The following is a 15,962-nucleotide window of genomic DNA, read 5'->3' as shown; positions in this document are numbered from 1 at the left end:
TATTTGGCGCCGTTGCTTGGGACTGTAAATATATTTTATTGTGATAGTCAATTAGCTTGGAAATTGGTTTATTATTTTGTGCTTATTTTTTTTGACTCTTGTGCATTGAGAGGTGAATATTTTATATGAATGAGTACCAAGAATTTATTAATACTGATCTATTTCCTATTGATCTTGAAATTGAGCGCACATTGAGAGAAAGAAGAAGAGTACAACAAAGAGCACAAGGGGAAATAGAAATGATGGATAACCAAGGAGATGGACAGTGAGCTCAAAGAGAAATGGCCCCTAATAATGGTCAAAATGCAGTGATCATGGCAGATGATAGAGATCAAGTCATCTAACAGTATGCAACACCTCTTTTCAATGAGCTTAATTCGGGCATTGTGAGGCCAGAAATTTAGGCTCCACAGTTTGAATTGAAGCCAGTTATGTTCCAATTGCTTCAAACTGTGGGACAGTTTAGTGGCTCACCCACTAAAGATCATCACCTTTATCATCATCTATTCATAGAAGTGAGTGATTCTTTCAAATTGCCCGAAGTTACGAAAGATGCCTTGAGGTCAAAGTTGTTCCCGTATTCTTTGAGAGATAAAGCCCAAGCTTGGTTGAACTCCTTGCCTTTTGCGTTAGTTACAACTTGGGAAGAATTGGTAGGGCCGTTTTTGATGAAGTATGTTCCTCCCACTAAGAATGCCAAGCTCTAGAAGGAAATAACTTCCTTACAACAATCTGAAGATGAGTCTTTGTATGAGGCATGGGATAGGTTCAAGGAATTATTGCAAAAATGTCCTCACCATGGCATTCCTCATTGCATCCAAATGGAAACATTTTACAATGGTCTCAATGCTCATACTCGAATGGTGGTTGATGCTTCAACAAATGGTGCTTTACTTGCTAAGTCCTATAATGAGGCCTATAATATTATTGACAGAATTGCCAACAAAATTATCAGTGGCCCACTACTAGAGTACCTTTGGGTAAGAAAGTTGCTGATGTTATTGAAGTTGATGCCATTACTGTGTTATCGGCCAAAGTAGCTTCTATGTCGACTAAGACTATGAGCATGGCTCAACAAAGTGTTTCCTCACTTATGGTTCACCTTGAGGAGGTTTCTTGTGTTTTTTGTAGTGAGACTCATATATTTGAAAATTGCACATTCAATCTTGCATCTGTGTTTTACATGGGAAGTCAGAATGGATACAACCAAACATACAAGCAACACCCAAACTTGGCATGCAGAAGTCAAGGGGTTGGTCCAAGCAATTCATTTATGCCTCTTAGACCTAACTTTCCACCTAGTTTTTCTTAACAAGCCTTTCAAGAAAGACCCCAACAAGGTGTCCAAACAAATTATCTTGAGAGTATGATGTGCCATTTCATGGTCAAGACAAAAAAATTTCATGACAAGAACTGAGAATTATATGGCAAAAAATGACACTGCGATGCAAAGTCAAGCAACCTCTATGAGAACTCTAGAGAATCAAGTTCGGCAACTAGCTAGTGAGCTTCGAAATAGGCCACAAGGTACTTTGCCTAGTGATACTGAAAATCCGAGAAGAGATGGCAAGGAGCATTGCAAGGCGGTAACCTTGAGAAGTTGTAAAAATCTGGAGTCAAATGAGGAAGAGGCTAAGGATCAAAATGAACCCACTTCAATCCAAAGTCGAGTGGAAAAAGAAAAAAATGTTGAACGTTCTAATATGGAAAAAGAGCAACTTGAACAAAATGCGACATCGATTTCTCATAAAAATGCAGCAGAGAAGTAACATAGCAAGCCACCTCCACCATTTCCTCAACGATTCAAAATGCAGCAAGAAGATGGTCAATTTTGAAGATTCTTGATGTTCTAAAGCAACTCCACATCAACATAGTGAAAGTTTTGGAGCAAATTCCCAACTATGTAAATTTTTTAAGGACATTTTGATAAAGAAAAGAAGGCTAGGTGAGTTTGAAATGGTGGCTTTGACGGAAGGGTGTAGTGGTATGCTGAAGAGAAAAATTCCTCCTAAGTTGAAAGATTTGGGAAGTTTTACAATCCCATGTACCATTGGCAAAAGAGATGTGGGCGGAGCTTTATGTGCCTTGGGAGCTAGTATTAATTTAATGCCCTTGTCTATTTTTAAGAAGTTGGGGATTTGAGAAGTAAGGCCAACCACCGTCACTTTGTAATTAGCCGATCGTTCCATAGCTCATCTGGAAGGAAAAATTGAAGTTGTTTTAGTACAAGTTGATAAGTTCATTTTTTTGGAAGATTTCATCATTCGTAATTATTAGGCGGATGAAGAAGTTCCTATTATTTTGGGAAGGCCATTCCTCGGGACCTTGATTGATGTGCAAAAAGGGGAGCTTACTATGAGGGTGAATGATCAACAAGTGACTTGTAATGTGTTCAATCCCATGAGGTTTTCGGATGAGATTGAGGAATGCTCTTGCTTAAGTGTAATGGATTCAATTGTGGCTGAAAAATTTCATAAACAAGTGTTGAAAGATGAAAAGATGATAAGTTCTCTTGAAGATCTTGAAGGTTTAAGTTAATATGAAGAATCCAAAGTTACTTGGGTAGAGTCAAAGCAGCCTTTCACTAAGTTTAGGAGGCCATTTGAATCTTTGGAGCTATCAGAGAACAATTTCAAACCTCCTAAGTCGTCTATTCAAGAACAACCCGAGTTGGAGTTGAAGACCTTGCCTAGTCACTTAAAGTATGTTTATTTGGGAGATGGAGAGACCTTGTCGATAATTATTTCTGCTATGTTGGGTACCCAAAGAGAACTCTTGTTGATTGATGTTTTGAAGAAATATAAAAGAGCCATTGGTTGGACCTTGACAAACATCAAGGGTATAAGTCCTTCGATTTGCATGCATAAGATTATGTTTGAAGATTGTTGCAACAATTCTGTAGAGCACAACGACGACTAAGCCCCATCATCAAGGAAGTGGTTAGAAAGGAGGTAATCAAGTGGATGGACTTTGGCATTGTCTACCCCATTTCAGACAGTTCTTGGGTAAGCCCAATTCAATGTGTTCCAATAAAGGAAGGAGTCACGGTGGTAGCTAATGAAAACAATGAGTTGATTCCCATGAGAACAGTCACAGGTTGGCGTGTTTGTATGGACTATCAAAAGTTGAACAAGGACGCGCGGAAAGACCATTTCCCGCTGCCAATCATTGATCAAATGCTCGATCATTTACTGGGAAAAGAATTCTATTGTTTCATTGATGGGTATTCTGGCTATAATAAAATTGCCATAGCTCTGGAAGACCAAGACAAACAATATTAACTTGTACATATGGCACCTTTGCCTTTCGGACGATGCCATCAGGATTATGCAATGCTCCCGCAACTTTCCAAAGGTGTATAATGGAAATTTTTTCAGACATGGCAAAAAACATTCTTGAGATCTTCATGGATGACTTCTTGGTATTCGGGGATGTTTTCACACTTCTTTAACTTGGAGAAAGTTTTAGCAAGATTTGAGGACACGAACTTAGTTCTCAATTGGGAAAAATGTCATTTCATAGTTCAAAATGGAATTGTTTTAGGTCATAAAGTTTCTAAAAAGGGCATTGAAGTGGATAGAGCGAAAGTTGAAGTTATTGAGAAGTTGCCACCATAAACTAAAACCTATAATACTAGGAACAGAAAGTTTTGTTAAGTCCATAGAATAGACTTATAAACGAAAATTTCCTTTTATGTCCTTGTAATAGAAAACTTTAGGTTACTCCATGTGAATGGATTAAACCACAGTTCTATTGGCTTTCTTCTTAGTTTCTTATCTTGACAATCCATTACTTGTTTAAACTCACAATGGATTTTAATCACTAGTATCTCCCAAGTCATAAGAAGGTGAGTTCCTAGAAACTCTCCCACTACGACAAGGTACCGTGAATTATGTCGAAGAAAACTAAATGGTATTAACCTCTTCGGTTGTGACAAGACAACAGAGATAGTGGGATCATCATATGTTATATAAGATGATAGAACACTTTTGGAATCAAGAATTAAATATCTCCTTTATTTGCTACTTGTTTTTCAGACTTAGTCATTTTCTTAGAAAAGTAGTATTTGTTTGAACAAACACTTTCTTATCTATTGACAATGGGATGGTCCACCCCTAATCACTTAGAATAGCTAACAAACCATGGTTAACAGTTCTAGCTTTTCTTAAGATTTTGATTAGGTCATCCATGAATCTAGTAATGATTTACATTAAGTATACAACCATTACATCATTCTGAAATTGTATTACCATAGAAGGAATTAGGCAACGACTAGTAACTAATCATCAATATGCAACTCGAAATTTCTGGGGAGGTAAGTTTGGATATAATTCAAAAATCAATTTAATGATCTTTGAACTGCATATCTACTAACTATTTCTCCACCCCTATCAGTTCGCAAGATCTTTAACCACTTACCTTAATGGTATTAACCATTGCTAGAAATTAATGAAATTTTTAAACATTTCAAATTTCTTTGCATAAGGTATAATCTAGAGTTATCGTTTTAAGAATACAACGAAAAACTCATATCCACCCCTGAATGTACATCCATCTGCGAATGAGATGAACTACTTTCAGTGGATATAGGCATATTAACTCTTTGCAGAGATTGATCTTGTCAAATCCACTATGAACAAGATACAAATGCCATAGATTAAAAAAAATGTGGTAGTGTCTATGATGACATAGGTTTAGTTACATCAAAGAGTTCTTAGAATACTGCAAGTGGATGCTGGTCACAGAATACCTAACTCATATTCCATACAATTTGAATCCATTAATAGAAGATGGATATTAAACACTTGAGAAAGTGTAACTGTATTGTATTCTGGAATTAGAAATATAAGAAAATTTCTATTTGGAATCTAAAATTAAAGTCAAAGACTTAAATTTATACCAAATATTATGAGTAATTCTATCTTGGAACACCACTACTAATACAAACTCTAAGTCAGATTTTCCCACACAAGTAGGAGATTTCTAAGATTGAGGATTTATATCAATTGGGAATAGAATTTCGGGATTATAATCATATGCGTCATTTAATTTCTTAATATAGAATGACATGAAATGATTTATAGACCATTCATCCAATGATATGTTTTGAAGCTAATTCAAAATGAATAAGCTAAGAGGAATTAGGATAATTTCGTTTATAAATAAGAATCCAACGATGCTTCGATTAGTGAAAGACAAAGTAATCTTATTTATGTAATCTTCTTGTTTCATATTGTAGAAATACTAGTCTAAGGTGTCATCAATTGATGAACAGCTAGATGTCGCATATACAATATTTATCTTTCGAGATCTAACACTATTATGTATGTCTAATGGTGAAAATCCACTAGGGATTTATCTCATTAGAAAAAACAAACATGTTAGACCAACAATGAAGATTCGAAATTAAACTACAACTTAATAACAGAAAGTAACATGGTTCAATATAAATTCATATACAATTCAGAAATTATAAACATATAGCAAGTAGGAATGACTAGTGAAAATACTAAAACATACAATCCTAAATAATTTCCAAGGTTTTCAACAAACTGATACAGTGTCTCGGTAGGCGAGAGTCAAAGCATCATTTATTGAATAGAGTTGTTAGCTCATCTAAAATAGAAACCATTCTAGCAACCTTTTATTCGATCAAAATAAGAATCCAACGTTGTCCCGGTAGGCGAGAGTCAAGGTTATTCTCATTTTATGAGCTTCCACCATTGTTTCATGTTTCATAAGTTTATCTCTAAGTAGTCACCGTACGTAGGGGAGAGTCTAATAGAGACGAAAACTTACAAAACACTTATCAAATGAAATCTTACGGTGTTAAATGCGTTCAACGAATAACCATCCATAGGGGGACGAAGTCTAGCGTCTCGAGGTTATATTGAAAACATTTAACTTTTGTAAGACTAACAATGGAGATCGAATATCTTAATAATAATCAAGCTCATTATTTAAAGTGAGTTGTATTTTCTTTGATTCTCTTTATTTAATTTATTTATTTTAAATATATATTTATTTAAAATTTCCAATTTAGAATGAAAAATTCTAAATATAAATTTTAATTTAATATTTATAAATTTTACTTAGATGGATATGAAAATAACATGAATTATTTCCAATAAATATTTAGAAAAATATTCAATTTAAGTTGTTACAAAATTAATTTAAATTAATTTACAACTCAAATTTAATTTTCTATAAATATATATTGCATTTCGAAAAATTAAAGTATTTAAGAATACAATTTTCGAAAATGCATGTTAAAATAAAAAATTAATCCTGGAAAAATTATTCTAATTTAATGTTGGCCCAAAATTAATTAATAAAATTAATTTACAACAAAATATATAATTTTCCTATTTAATTAAATATATAAGAAAAATTTCAAATATTTAAGTATGATGATGAAAATCAACTTAAATATTAATTTTCTATTTAATTAAATACACTAGAAAAATACTTCAAGCAAAAATATCATCTATCTAGATTTTCCTTTGACTAATTAATTCAATTTCTAATAATATACTTTAATTCAATTTATTTTAAATTAATCAATAAATGAAAAAATCATTGATTTAAGTTGATCTAAGAATTAATTAAAATAAATAATTAATTTACAACTTAATCTATTTTTCAAGATAAAATTCGAAATTCTAGCATTTAAGAAATGCAATTTCGAAAATTGATTTATAAAATAAAGAAAAAATATATTTTGAAAATTATTTAAATTTAGTTGAAAAATTAAATTTCAACTAAAAATATTTTCTATTTAATTAAATGTCATGAAAAAGAAATATTCAAGTATGATGATAAAAATCAACTTAGATATTTAATTTTCAAATTAATTAAATGTGTTAAATTCAAGAAATAAATAATTAAGTGTAGAGAAGGCTTAATTATTAATTTCTAGTTTAATACTAGGAAAAAATATACTTAAAATAAATTGTACCAAAATTAATTATATAAATAATTAATTTCACAATTTATAATATTTTCCTATTTTAATATTAGAAATAATAAGTAGTCTAGAAATAACTATCTAGAAAATATCTTATTTGACTAAGTATCTTTTCCACAAAATTTGAAAAAAAAAATATCTAATTTAAGTTGTATTAGGAAAAATCTAGAACTTAAATATTTTTCAAATTTAAATTTAATTAAATATCAAAAATTAAGTTGTAACCACTTAATTTAAAAATATTCCATTTTAAGTTAATATTCGAAAAGATATTAACTTAAAAAATATCTAAAGAATCTTAATAACCAATGCCTAAAATTCCTCAACTTAATTTTGAAATTTGAAATTCAAAAGATATTCAGATTTAAGTTGGTTAGTTGAAGATAACTAAATATCAACTTAAATAGGAATATTTAATGAAAAATTTAAATTAAGTTCCTCAAAGAATCTAGATGGTTATAATTCTATATTTAATTAAATACAAGAAAATACATATAGTTTAGCTTAGAATAAAGAATTCTTTAAACTATAATTTTCTTAAATTAATATCAAAATAAATGAAATTAATTATGTTGCTAATCAATTTTATTAGGTTAAACTAGTGTAATTAACCTAGTACAGTTGTTCAAATCAGGCAAATGGGCCTTCACAATTGGGGTGGTTTGTGTGAGGGGGTGCTGGGTTCAGTATGTCGTACCCACTTCTATGGCTCCCAACTCTCACACAAGGCCCAAAAGAGAGGAATTTAACCTTAATAAGAACAACTGTTATTAATTGAATAAGCCCAAAAACTAAATGGGCCTAAAAAAATTCTATCAAGAACTATGATAATTTATTTTAGCAACAACAACCTATATGTATCTATAATCAAATTAAACACATAGGCTCACACAGGCACACTTTGGATGGGTCCTATCATGTTGCTAGGTCATACACAGATGAAAGAAGATTGTAAATATACCTGTTACAAATTATTATCTTGACCAAGGGAGCCATCAGATCATTAGATCTGGCAAAAAGTAACCATGGCTATTTGCAATCAAGTAATAATAGGTTTTGAAAACTTACACATAAGCTAAAACACATACTCCTGCAACAAGGTTAGCTGGATAGTTGGATGTAGGATTTATTTAATTTTAAATTAAATTTTTAATTTCGAAAATAATTAATTAAATAATAAAAAAAAATTTCGAAAATTTTAAAAGGATTTGAAAAAATTCGAAAATTAAAAAAAAATTAAATTTAAAATTAAACCTACAATTTTGAAAAATTAGGTTTCAACCAACCTAAATGACATTTCAAAAATTTGCTAACTACTTTTAAATTTTAAATGTTATTTTATAAATGAAAATTAAATAAAAAATTAGAAAAGATAATTAAATATCTTTTTCAAATTTTAAATGTAATTTAAATAAATAAAATAACAAAATTTAAAAAATTAGCAAAATATCTTACATCTATTTAAAATTACATGATTATAAATATCTTATATTAAATTTAAATAAGGTCAAAATATCTAAAAAGATTTAAAAAAATCTTAAAAGATAAGATATAATTAAAAATATCTTAAAAAGATAAGATATTTTAAAATATCTTAAAAAGATTTTATAAATATCTTATAAAATCTGACCTTAAATTTAAAAAAAAATATAATCAAATTTAAAAATAAGATAGATATTTAAACAAGAAGATAAATACTAATTCTATTCAAATTCAAATTACACTAATATCTTGAATTAAATTTAAAAAATATTAAATTAATTCAAAATGATAATTAGAATTGAATTAGGAATAGTAATAGTATAAATACAAAACTATACAAAAAATTGGAAGTTAATTCCAAGAAAAAGCATGAAAAATTGAAGAAAAACAAAAAAATTCGAAACTGTACGGACAGATCTGCGATCGCAGGAAAATATCAGCACAGCCCCGATTTTTTCAAAACTTCAAAAAATCATAACTAATTCAAATAAAATCAAAATTAAGTTCTGTAAAAGGCTAACTTGCTTAATTTTTTCCATACTATCCAATAAAAATAATTCCAGAGATGAAATTGCAATTATTTTTCACGAAAATTTCACAAACATCAATCAATCATCAAATAACACTCAATACAACATGATACCATCCAAAGAACATACAAACAATCGTTTTAAAGTCCAAATTTCTTGCAAGTAAATCAATTACCATGGCTCTGACGCCAGTTGTTGGAAATTATTTTACCAGGATCTTAGATCTACTCACAAGTATGTTTATTAACACCTTAAATATGAACTTTCTAAAACGATGAAATAAACACATATAAAGTTTAGGAAACCTTACATTGGGTGCAGCGGAATAATATGACTCCTTCCGTTCAGATATCTAGCCCTTGATTCCTTTCTGTAGCAGAGCATTATCAATATTTGAACCTGGATCTCTTTCTCTGAATTTTTTATGTTGAAAACTCCTTCTTGCTGAAAGTCTTTCTTCACGATCTTCCTCACTATGATTGAGGTATCACTTGCTGTGTGTGGGCACTACTCTTACACTAAGAATTTCGAAATCTCAATGAGGAAGAGAGAGAGAGTGGGTTCAGCCAAAGATAGGGAGAGAGAAGGCTCAGGTTTTTCTCTGAAGAAAAAATAGAAAATTTAAGTGTAATTTTTCTGAAGTCTTCACTATCTATTTATAGCATTCCACTAGGGTTATGTTTGAATTATTTGGCATTAAAATAATGAAAAAAATCAGTTTAAATTGCCTATAAAAGTGGCTGGCCCTATACAAGTGGATTTGGGCCTCACTTTTTGCAATTTTGCAGTTTTATCTTTTCTGCATCTGATTTTCTCAAAAACCCCAATTTTCTAATTCAACCATTTAAATGCCAATTCTAACTATTTAATAACTATAAATAATTATTAAATAATATTGTCATTTATCATATTTATTAATTGAACCACACAAAGTATCATAATTAACAAATATGCCCCTATAAACTCTTTCTTTACAATTTCGCCCTTACTTAGTGAAAAATTCACAAATAGACAGAGTCTAATTTGAGAATTATAATTGATTAATCAAAACCAATTACATGAGTCTTACAAGCAATATTATCTCAACTAGTGGGGGGACCATGGGTCTATATAACCGAGCTTCCAATAAGTAGATCAAGAATTTATCACTAAAATTCACTAACTTATTAATTCTTCGTTGAATCCACGCATAGAACTTAGAATTGCACTCTCGGTATATAGAATGCTCTATATGTTCCACCATATAGACACATCATTAGTTATCCATTGTTATAATCCTAATGTGATCAATGATCCTCTATATGAATGATCTACACTGTAAAGGGATTAAATTACCGTTACACCCTACAATGTATTTATTCCTTAAAACACTTGACCCCGTATAAATGATATTTCAGCTTATGTGAAATGAGTACTCTACCATTTATGTTCGTTTGGTCAAGCTCGAAGGAGATCATCCTTTGCTTACTATTTGCCAGATAGAAGCTATAGATTCCATGTTTATGCTAGCGCTCCCACTCAATTGCACTACTGTGTTCCCAAAATGTACGTATCACCCTGACCTAAAAGTAGGCTTAACTAACAAATCAAAGAACACGAATAGCCTCTCGAGATTGAGCCTAATCATATCAGGATTAAGATCATTTGATCTAGGATCAACTAGGCGATATTGATTTGAATAGATTTTACGGTAAGTTTAATTAAATCTAAGTCAAAGTTCAATATCGGTCCCTTCCGATGCATACTCCATGCATCCAACCTGAGCTTTACTTTAACCAATGTTCTGGAAAGAACATAGTATTTCTCCAAATACAAGTAAACTCTTGTTGTAGATTATCATATCAGTAAAACCCTGTGTCTGATAAATCTAGGAAACTTTATTCACATAGTCATGTTTACTTTCCAATGTGTTGACGGCACAATAAACAGGATCAAGTATGTGAAAAGGGTTTCAGATGAATTTATACATTATGTACATATAATCATGAAATCAATCATGTGAACCATGCAACATTAAATGTTATTTCTGATCTATATTAATAAGCAAATCTGATTATATTGAAATGAGTTTTATTTAGGGCATAAAACCCAACAGGATTCCCAGTTACTACAGTGGATACTAGCCAACCTATGTCACCTGGACCTAAAAATATGAGACTAGTGTGCGAATTTCTAAATGTATTTCTAGAGGACTTACCTGGATTACCAGCTTCTCGAGAAATTAAGTTTGTTATCGAGTTAGTTCAGGGAGCAGAACCACTATCAAAGGCACTGTATCGAATGGCTCCAGTAGAATTGAAAGAGTTGTAGATTCAACTCCACTAATTACTCAACCTGGGATTTACCAGATTGAGTTATTCCCCTTGGGGTGCTCCATTGCTTTTTGTGAAAAAGAAGTATGGGTCACTTTGGATGTGCATCGATTATCAAGAACTGAATAAGCTCACTATTAAGAATAAATATACTCCACCCAAAATTGATTGCATGTTTGATCAGTTCAAGGGTAAGATGGTCTTTTCAAAGATCGATATTTGCTCAAGTTATCATCAATTGAGAATTTGGGTAGAGGATATCAAGAAGACTACATTTTGTACACGGTATGGACATTATTAGTTTCTGGTTTTATCTTTCAGACTCCCTAATGCCCTGGCTACATTTATGGAACTTATGAACCGTGTATTCAAGGATTATCTGGACAAGTTTGTGATAGTGCTTATTAATGATATCCTGGTTTATTCTAAATTAGAGGAAGCACATGAACTACATCTCAGAGTAGTACTTCAGCGATTACGCGATCACAAGCTTTATGCTATATTCAAGAAGTGCGAGTTCTGGTTGTCGCGTGTCTCTTTCTTAGGGCACATAGTGGATAAAGATAGGATCATGGTTGATCTGGCCAAAATCAAAGCTATTAAGGATTGGCCAACACCAAAATTGTCTACTGAGGTTAGAAACTTTTTGGGTTTAGCTGCTTATTATCGCCGATTCGTTAAGGGTTTCTTAAAAATTGCAACACCCCTAACGGAACTAACTTGGAAGACTCTGAAGTTTGTTTGGACTGATCGGTATGAGAAAGGTTTTTAGGAGTTAAAGCAACGCTTGATTACAGCTCCATTACTAACTCATCCTTCTGATACGGAAAATTTTGTTGTTTATTGTGATGCCTCAAGAGAAGGTCTAGGCTGTGTTCTTATGCAAACTAGAAAGGTAATAGCTTATGCTTTTTGGTACGTAAAAGAGTACAAGCAGGGGTACCCTACTCACGATCTAGAGCTCCCAGTAGTAGTATTTGTGCTTAAGATTTGGTGGCATTACTATGTGGCGAGAAATGTGAGATATACACTGATCCCAAAAGTCTAAGAAACTTATTACCCAGAAAGACTTGAACATGAGACAAAGGCATTAGCTTGAGATGGTAAACGATTATGACTGTGAAATTCTTTATCACCCTGGGAAGGCCAATGTTGTAGCTGATACCCTAAGTAGGAAAGGTCAGGACCAGATGAATACAATGATACAGATCTCTAGGCAGCTAGCAAATGAAATTACCCTACAATCTACTCTTCTGAAAAGAATTAAGGAAGCTGAATTGTAAGATTTGGACTTAGTGAAATCTCGAGATAGGTTTTCTACTAGGAAGACTAGTGATTTTATAATGGCTAATGCTGGGATGTTACTTTTTATGAACTGTGTATGTGTTCCTATGAACGATTATATTAAAATAGAAATTTTGAATGAGTCTCACACAACTCCTTATTCTGTTCATCCAGGGGACAACAAAGATGTATTAAGATCTTAAGGCCATGTTCTGGCGGCCTGGAATGAAGAATGATGTCACAGAATATGTTGCTAAGTGTTTAACTTGTCAGAGAGTGAAAGATGAACGCCAAAGGCCTGCAGGTTTGCTACAGCCACTAAACCTTCAAGAATGAAAATGGGAAGACATCGCCATGGACTTTAGGGTTGGATTTCCTAGAACCACTGGACAATACGACTCTGTGTGGGTCATAGTTGTCATGTTTACAAAGTCAGTGCACTTTTTACCTGTTAAGACAAATTTCTCTATTGATAAGTATGCAGAACTGTATGTTATAGGAATTCAAAGTTCACATCGAGATTATGGGAGAGCTTGGATCGAGCCATGGGTACTCAACTAAAATTGAACACAGCATTCTATACTTAGATAGATGGATAGTTCGAAAGGACCATTCATATCCTAGAAGACATGCTACAAGCATGTATATTAGACTTTGAAGGATCATGGGTAAAGTATCTTCCCTTGATTGAGTTCTCGTACAATAACAGCTATCAGGCAACAATCAGGATGGTTCCTTATGAACTACTTTATGGAAGAAAATGCAAATCACCTATTGACTGGGATGAATTATGTGCGAGAAAGTTTTTGTGTCCTGAAGCTGTCCAGAGGACAAGTGAGGCAGTTGATAAAAGCAGAGTGTGAATGCTCGCAACTGAGAGCAGACAGAATAGCAATGTAGATCCAAAGCAATGGGATATTGATTTTCAAATCGAAGATATGGTGTTTCTTCAAATGTCTCTTATGAAAGGTATTAAACGCTTTTGAAAGAAAGGAAAGCCTAGCCTAAGGTTCATTGGACCCTTTGAAATCCTTGAGAGAATAGTGCAAGTAGCGTACAGGTTGGCTATGCCTCCAGCGCTAGCACCTGGACATAATATGTTTCATGTTTCAATGCTTTGGAAGTATCTCTCAGATCCATCTCATATTCTGAGTTATGAAGCATTGGAACTTCAGCCAGATCTTTCATACGAAGAGCAAGAAGTGCAAGTATTAGATAGAAGAGAAAAAGTCTTGTGAAACAAGACAATTGCACTAATCAAAGCGTTATGGAGGAACAATACAGTAGAAGAAGCAACCAGGGAACTCGAGACGGATATGCAGTAGAAATATTCAGAGTTGTTCATGTAAATTTCGAGACAAAATTTCTATAAAGAGGGGATAATTGTAATGCCCTAAGGTTTATGAAATCAAATTAGCAACCCTAACTAATTTAATTATGTAATAATGTCGAATTATATTATTATATAATTTAATAAGTGAAACTATGCTAATAAATTGCATTTTAAGACCCTATCGGTGTACCAGGGGCATTTTCATAATTTTGACCCAAGAAGGGTAAAATTGTAATTTTTAATATATATCGTGCTTGTAGACTATATTATTATATAGTGTGTTTATTGCTATCTTTCTATAGGTGTTTTCTGACAAGCCAGCGCGGTATAGTCACAACTAGGTATATTAGGCCAAACCGGGTTTAGGGCCCAAAATAAATTTTCGGGATTTATTTATGGCATTATTTGATAAATATGAAAACCTGAAAAATTATGCATTGTTTGTTGTTTGAAAAATGTGCCCTTACTTATATATATGTGTGTGGATATAATTACTTATAGGGGTATTTTGGTCATTTGACTATTTAGTGTATTATTCATCAATAAAATAATATTTTTAGAAAGTGAGAAAAAAAAAATATTTTTGCTGTGAACCTCTCTTGGCCGAACCCCCTCTCTCCCCTTAACCTCTTCATTTTGTTGAATTCTTTGGAGTTGAAAGAAAGCTTTGAGTTTGGAGTGGATTTTGGGTGAATTCTCCCTTCAACTTATGAAGATTGTGGTAAAGCTCTGTAATTTCTCGTGTATGAATTAAATTCTAATTTTACCAGCCATGAAACTTGTTCTTGTTGTCTTAGATTTTTTGAATGCATATGTATTAGAATTGAATGATTTGTGTTGTTTTATGCATGATTATGTGGGTAGGATTGTAAGGTATGCATGTAGGTTGTTTTATTTGTTTTTAGGGCTGAAATAAAGAATGTTTGATTTCTGGGTATGGCCATGAAAATTTTGGGTTTCCTTGGCAGCTTTGAGCATGGATTTTTAAGCTTGTGAGTTATGTGTATCCATATTATTTGTGGTATATGTTAAGTTAGTTGTTGTTAATTTTGATGTGGGCCTTTGTTTTAAGTTTCTAATCATAATTGTTGATGCATATGTTTGGTATGTATTGAAATATGAGGTTATGTTTGGTTTTGGGTGAGTTTTGGCAAGGTTGGTATTGATTTTCAAAGGTTTTAAAAAAGACAAATTTTTGCGTTACAGGGCCTTTCATCGCGGCCAAGGCTGGGCTCGCCGCAGCGAGGCCCTATTTTTCTCGAAATTTTTTGGTTTTTATTTCCGCCATAACTTTTGACTCGGGACTCAGTTTGAGATGTTCTTTATATCATTAGAAAGATTGTTTTGAGCACTTTGTGCTTATTTATAATTGGAATGCAAATTATGTGACTATGTGAAATTGAATAATTGGGATTAACCCTATATGTGAAATCTCAGGAATTATGACTAGGATTACCGGTGCTTGCTCAAGAACACCCAGAGGTTTGGAATATCCACATACTTGGGATACAAGGTAAGAGAGTAGTTAGCACGTCGAATTAATCACAGTGGTGCTCATATTTGATATTATGATTCGAATTAAATGAGAAACCGGGATTAGGGTTATTACCCTATAGCGAACGGTTATATGATCTAGGATTATTACTCTAGTGATTAAATAATTTTTAATGCAATGCCATGCTATATATGTGTAAATAAAGAATTATGTGGGTACAGAATAATTATCTTAGACCCAGTAATTAGAACCGAGATAAACCTTGCCAAGGCCTTAATGTAAATAGACGTGTGAGAGTAACACGTAGGTCTATGTTAAGTAGACAGTAGGTGCGGTGGCATCAATATTTATCTCAATTGTGAATATATTGCATATTGTTATTCATACTGTCTTGCTGGGCTTGGCTCACAGGTGATCTATTGTGCGGAAAAGGATAAATCAGTTTGCGATCAACCATGAGTTCGAGGGCTTAGCGGTGGATTGTACATGTTCGGGCCACACTAGACCACGCAAGTTGGTGTTGGGTTTTGTGCCCTAAATAAAACTCATTTCAAAATAA

General features: G+C 32.5%; 1 protein-coding gene and 1 non-coding gene across 2 annotated transcripts; one reads left to right on the top strand and one right to left on the bottom strand.

The window, feature by feature from the left end:
• Window positions 1-698: 698 nt before the first annotated feature.
• On the bottom strand, window positions 699-805 carry LOC115711857 (small nucleolar RNA R71). Its single transcript, XR_004010725.2, has one exon. It is a non-coding gene; the product is annotated as a small nucleolar RNA R71 (small nucleolar RNA).
• An 11,977-nt stretch (window positions 806-12,782) lies between these two features.
• Window positions 12,783-13,438, top strand: LOC133036200 (uncharacterized). Its single transcript, XM_061112712.1, has 3 exons — window positions 12,783-12,879; window positions 12,991-13,063; window positions 13,285-13,438. Exons 1-3 carry the CDS (start codon window positions 12,783-12,785, stop codon window positions 13,436-13,438), a joined length of 324 nt encoding a protein of 107 aa, XP_060968695.1.
• The last annotated feature ends 2,524 nt before the right edge of the window (window positions 13,439-15,962 follow it).

The sequence above is a fragment of the Cannabis sativa genome, chromosome 3, assembly GCF_029168945.1.
Source record: "Cannabis sativa cultivar Pink pepper isolate KNU-18-1 chromosome 3, ASM2916894v1, whole genome shotgun sequence".
Taxonomy (NCBI): domain Eukaryota; kingdom Viridiplantae; phylum Streptophyta; class Magnoliopsida; order Rosales; family Cannabaceae; genus Cannabis; species Cannabis sativa.
Note: the sequence above shows the minus strand (reverse complement) of the source record. Positions and strands in the feature narration are given on the sequence as shown.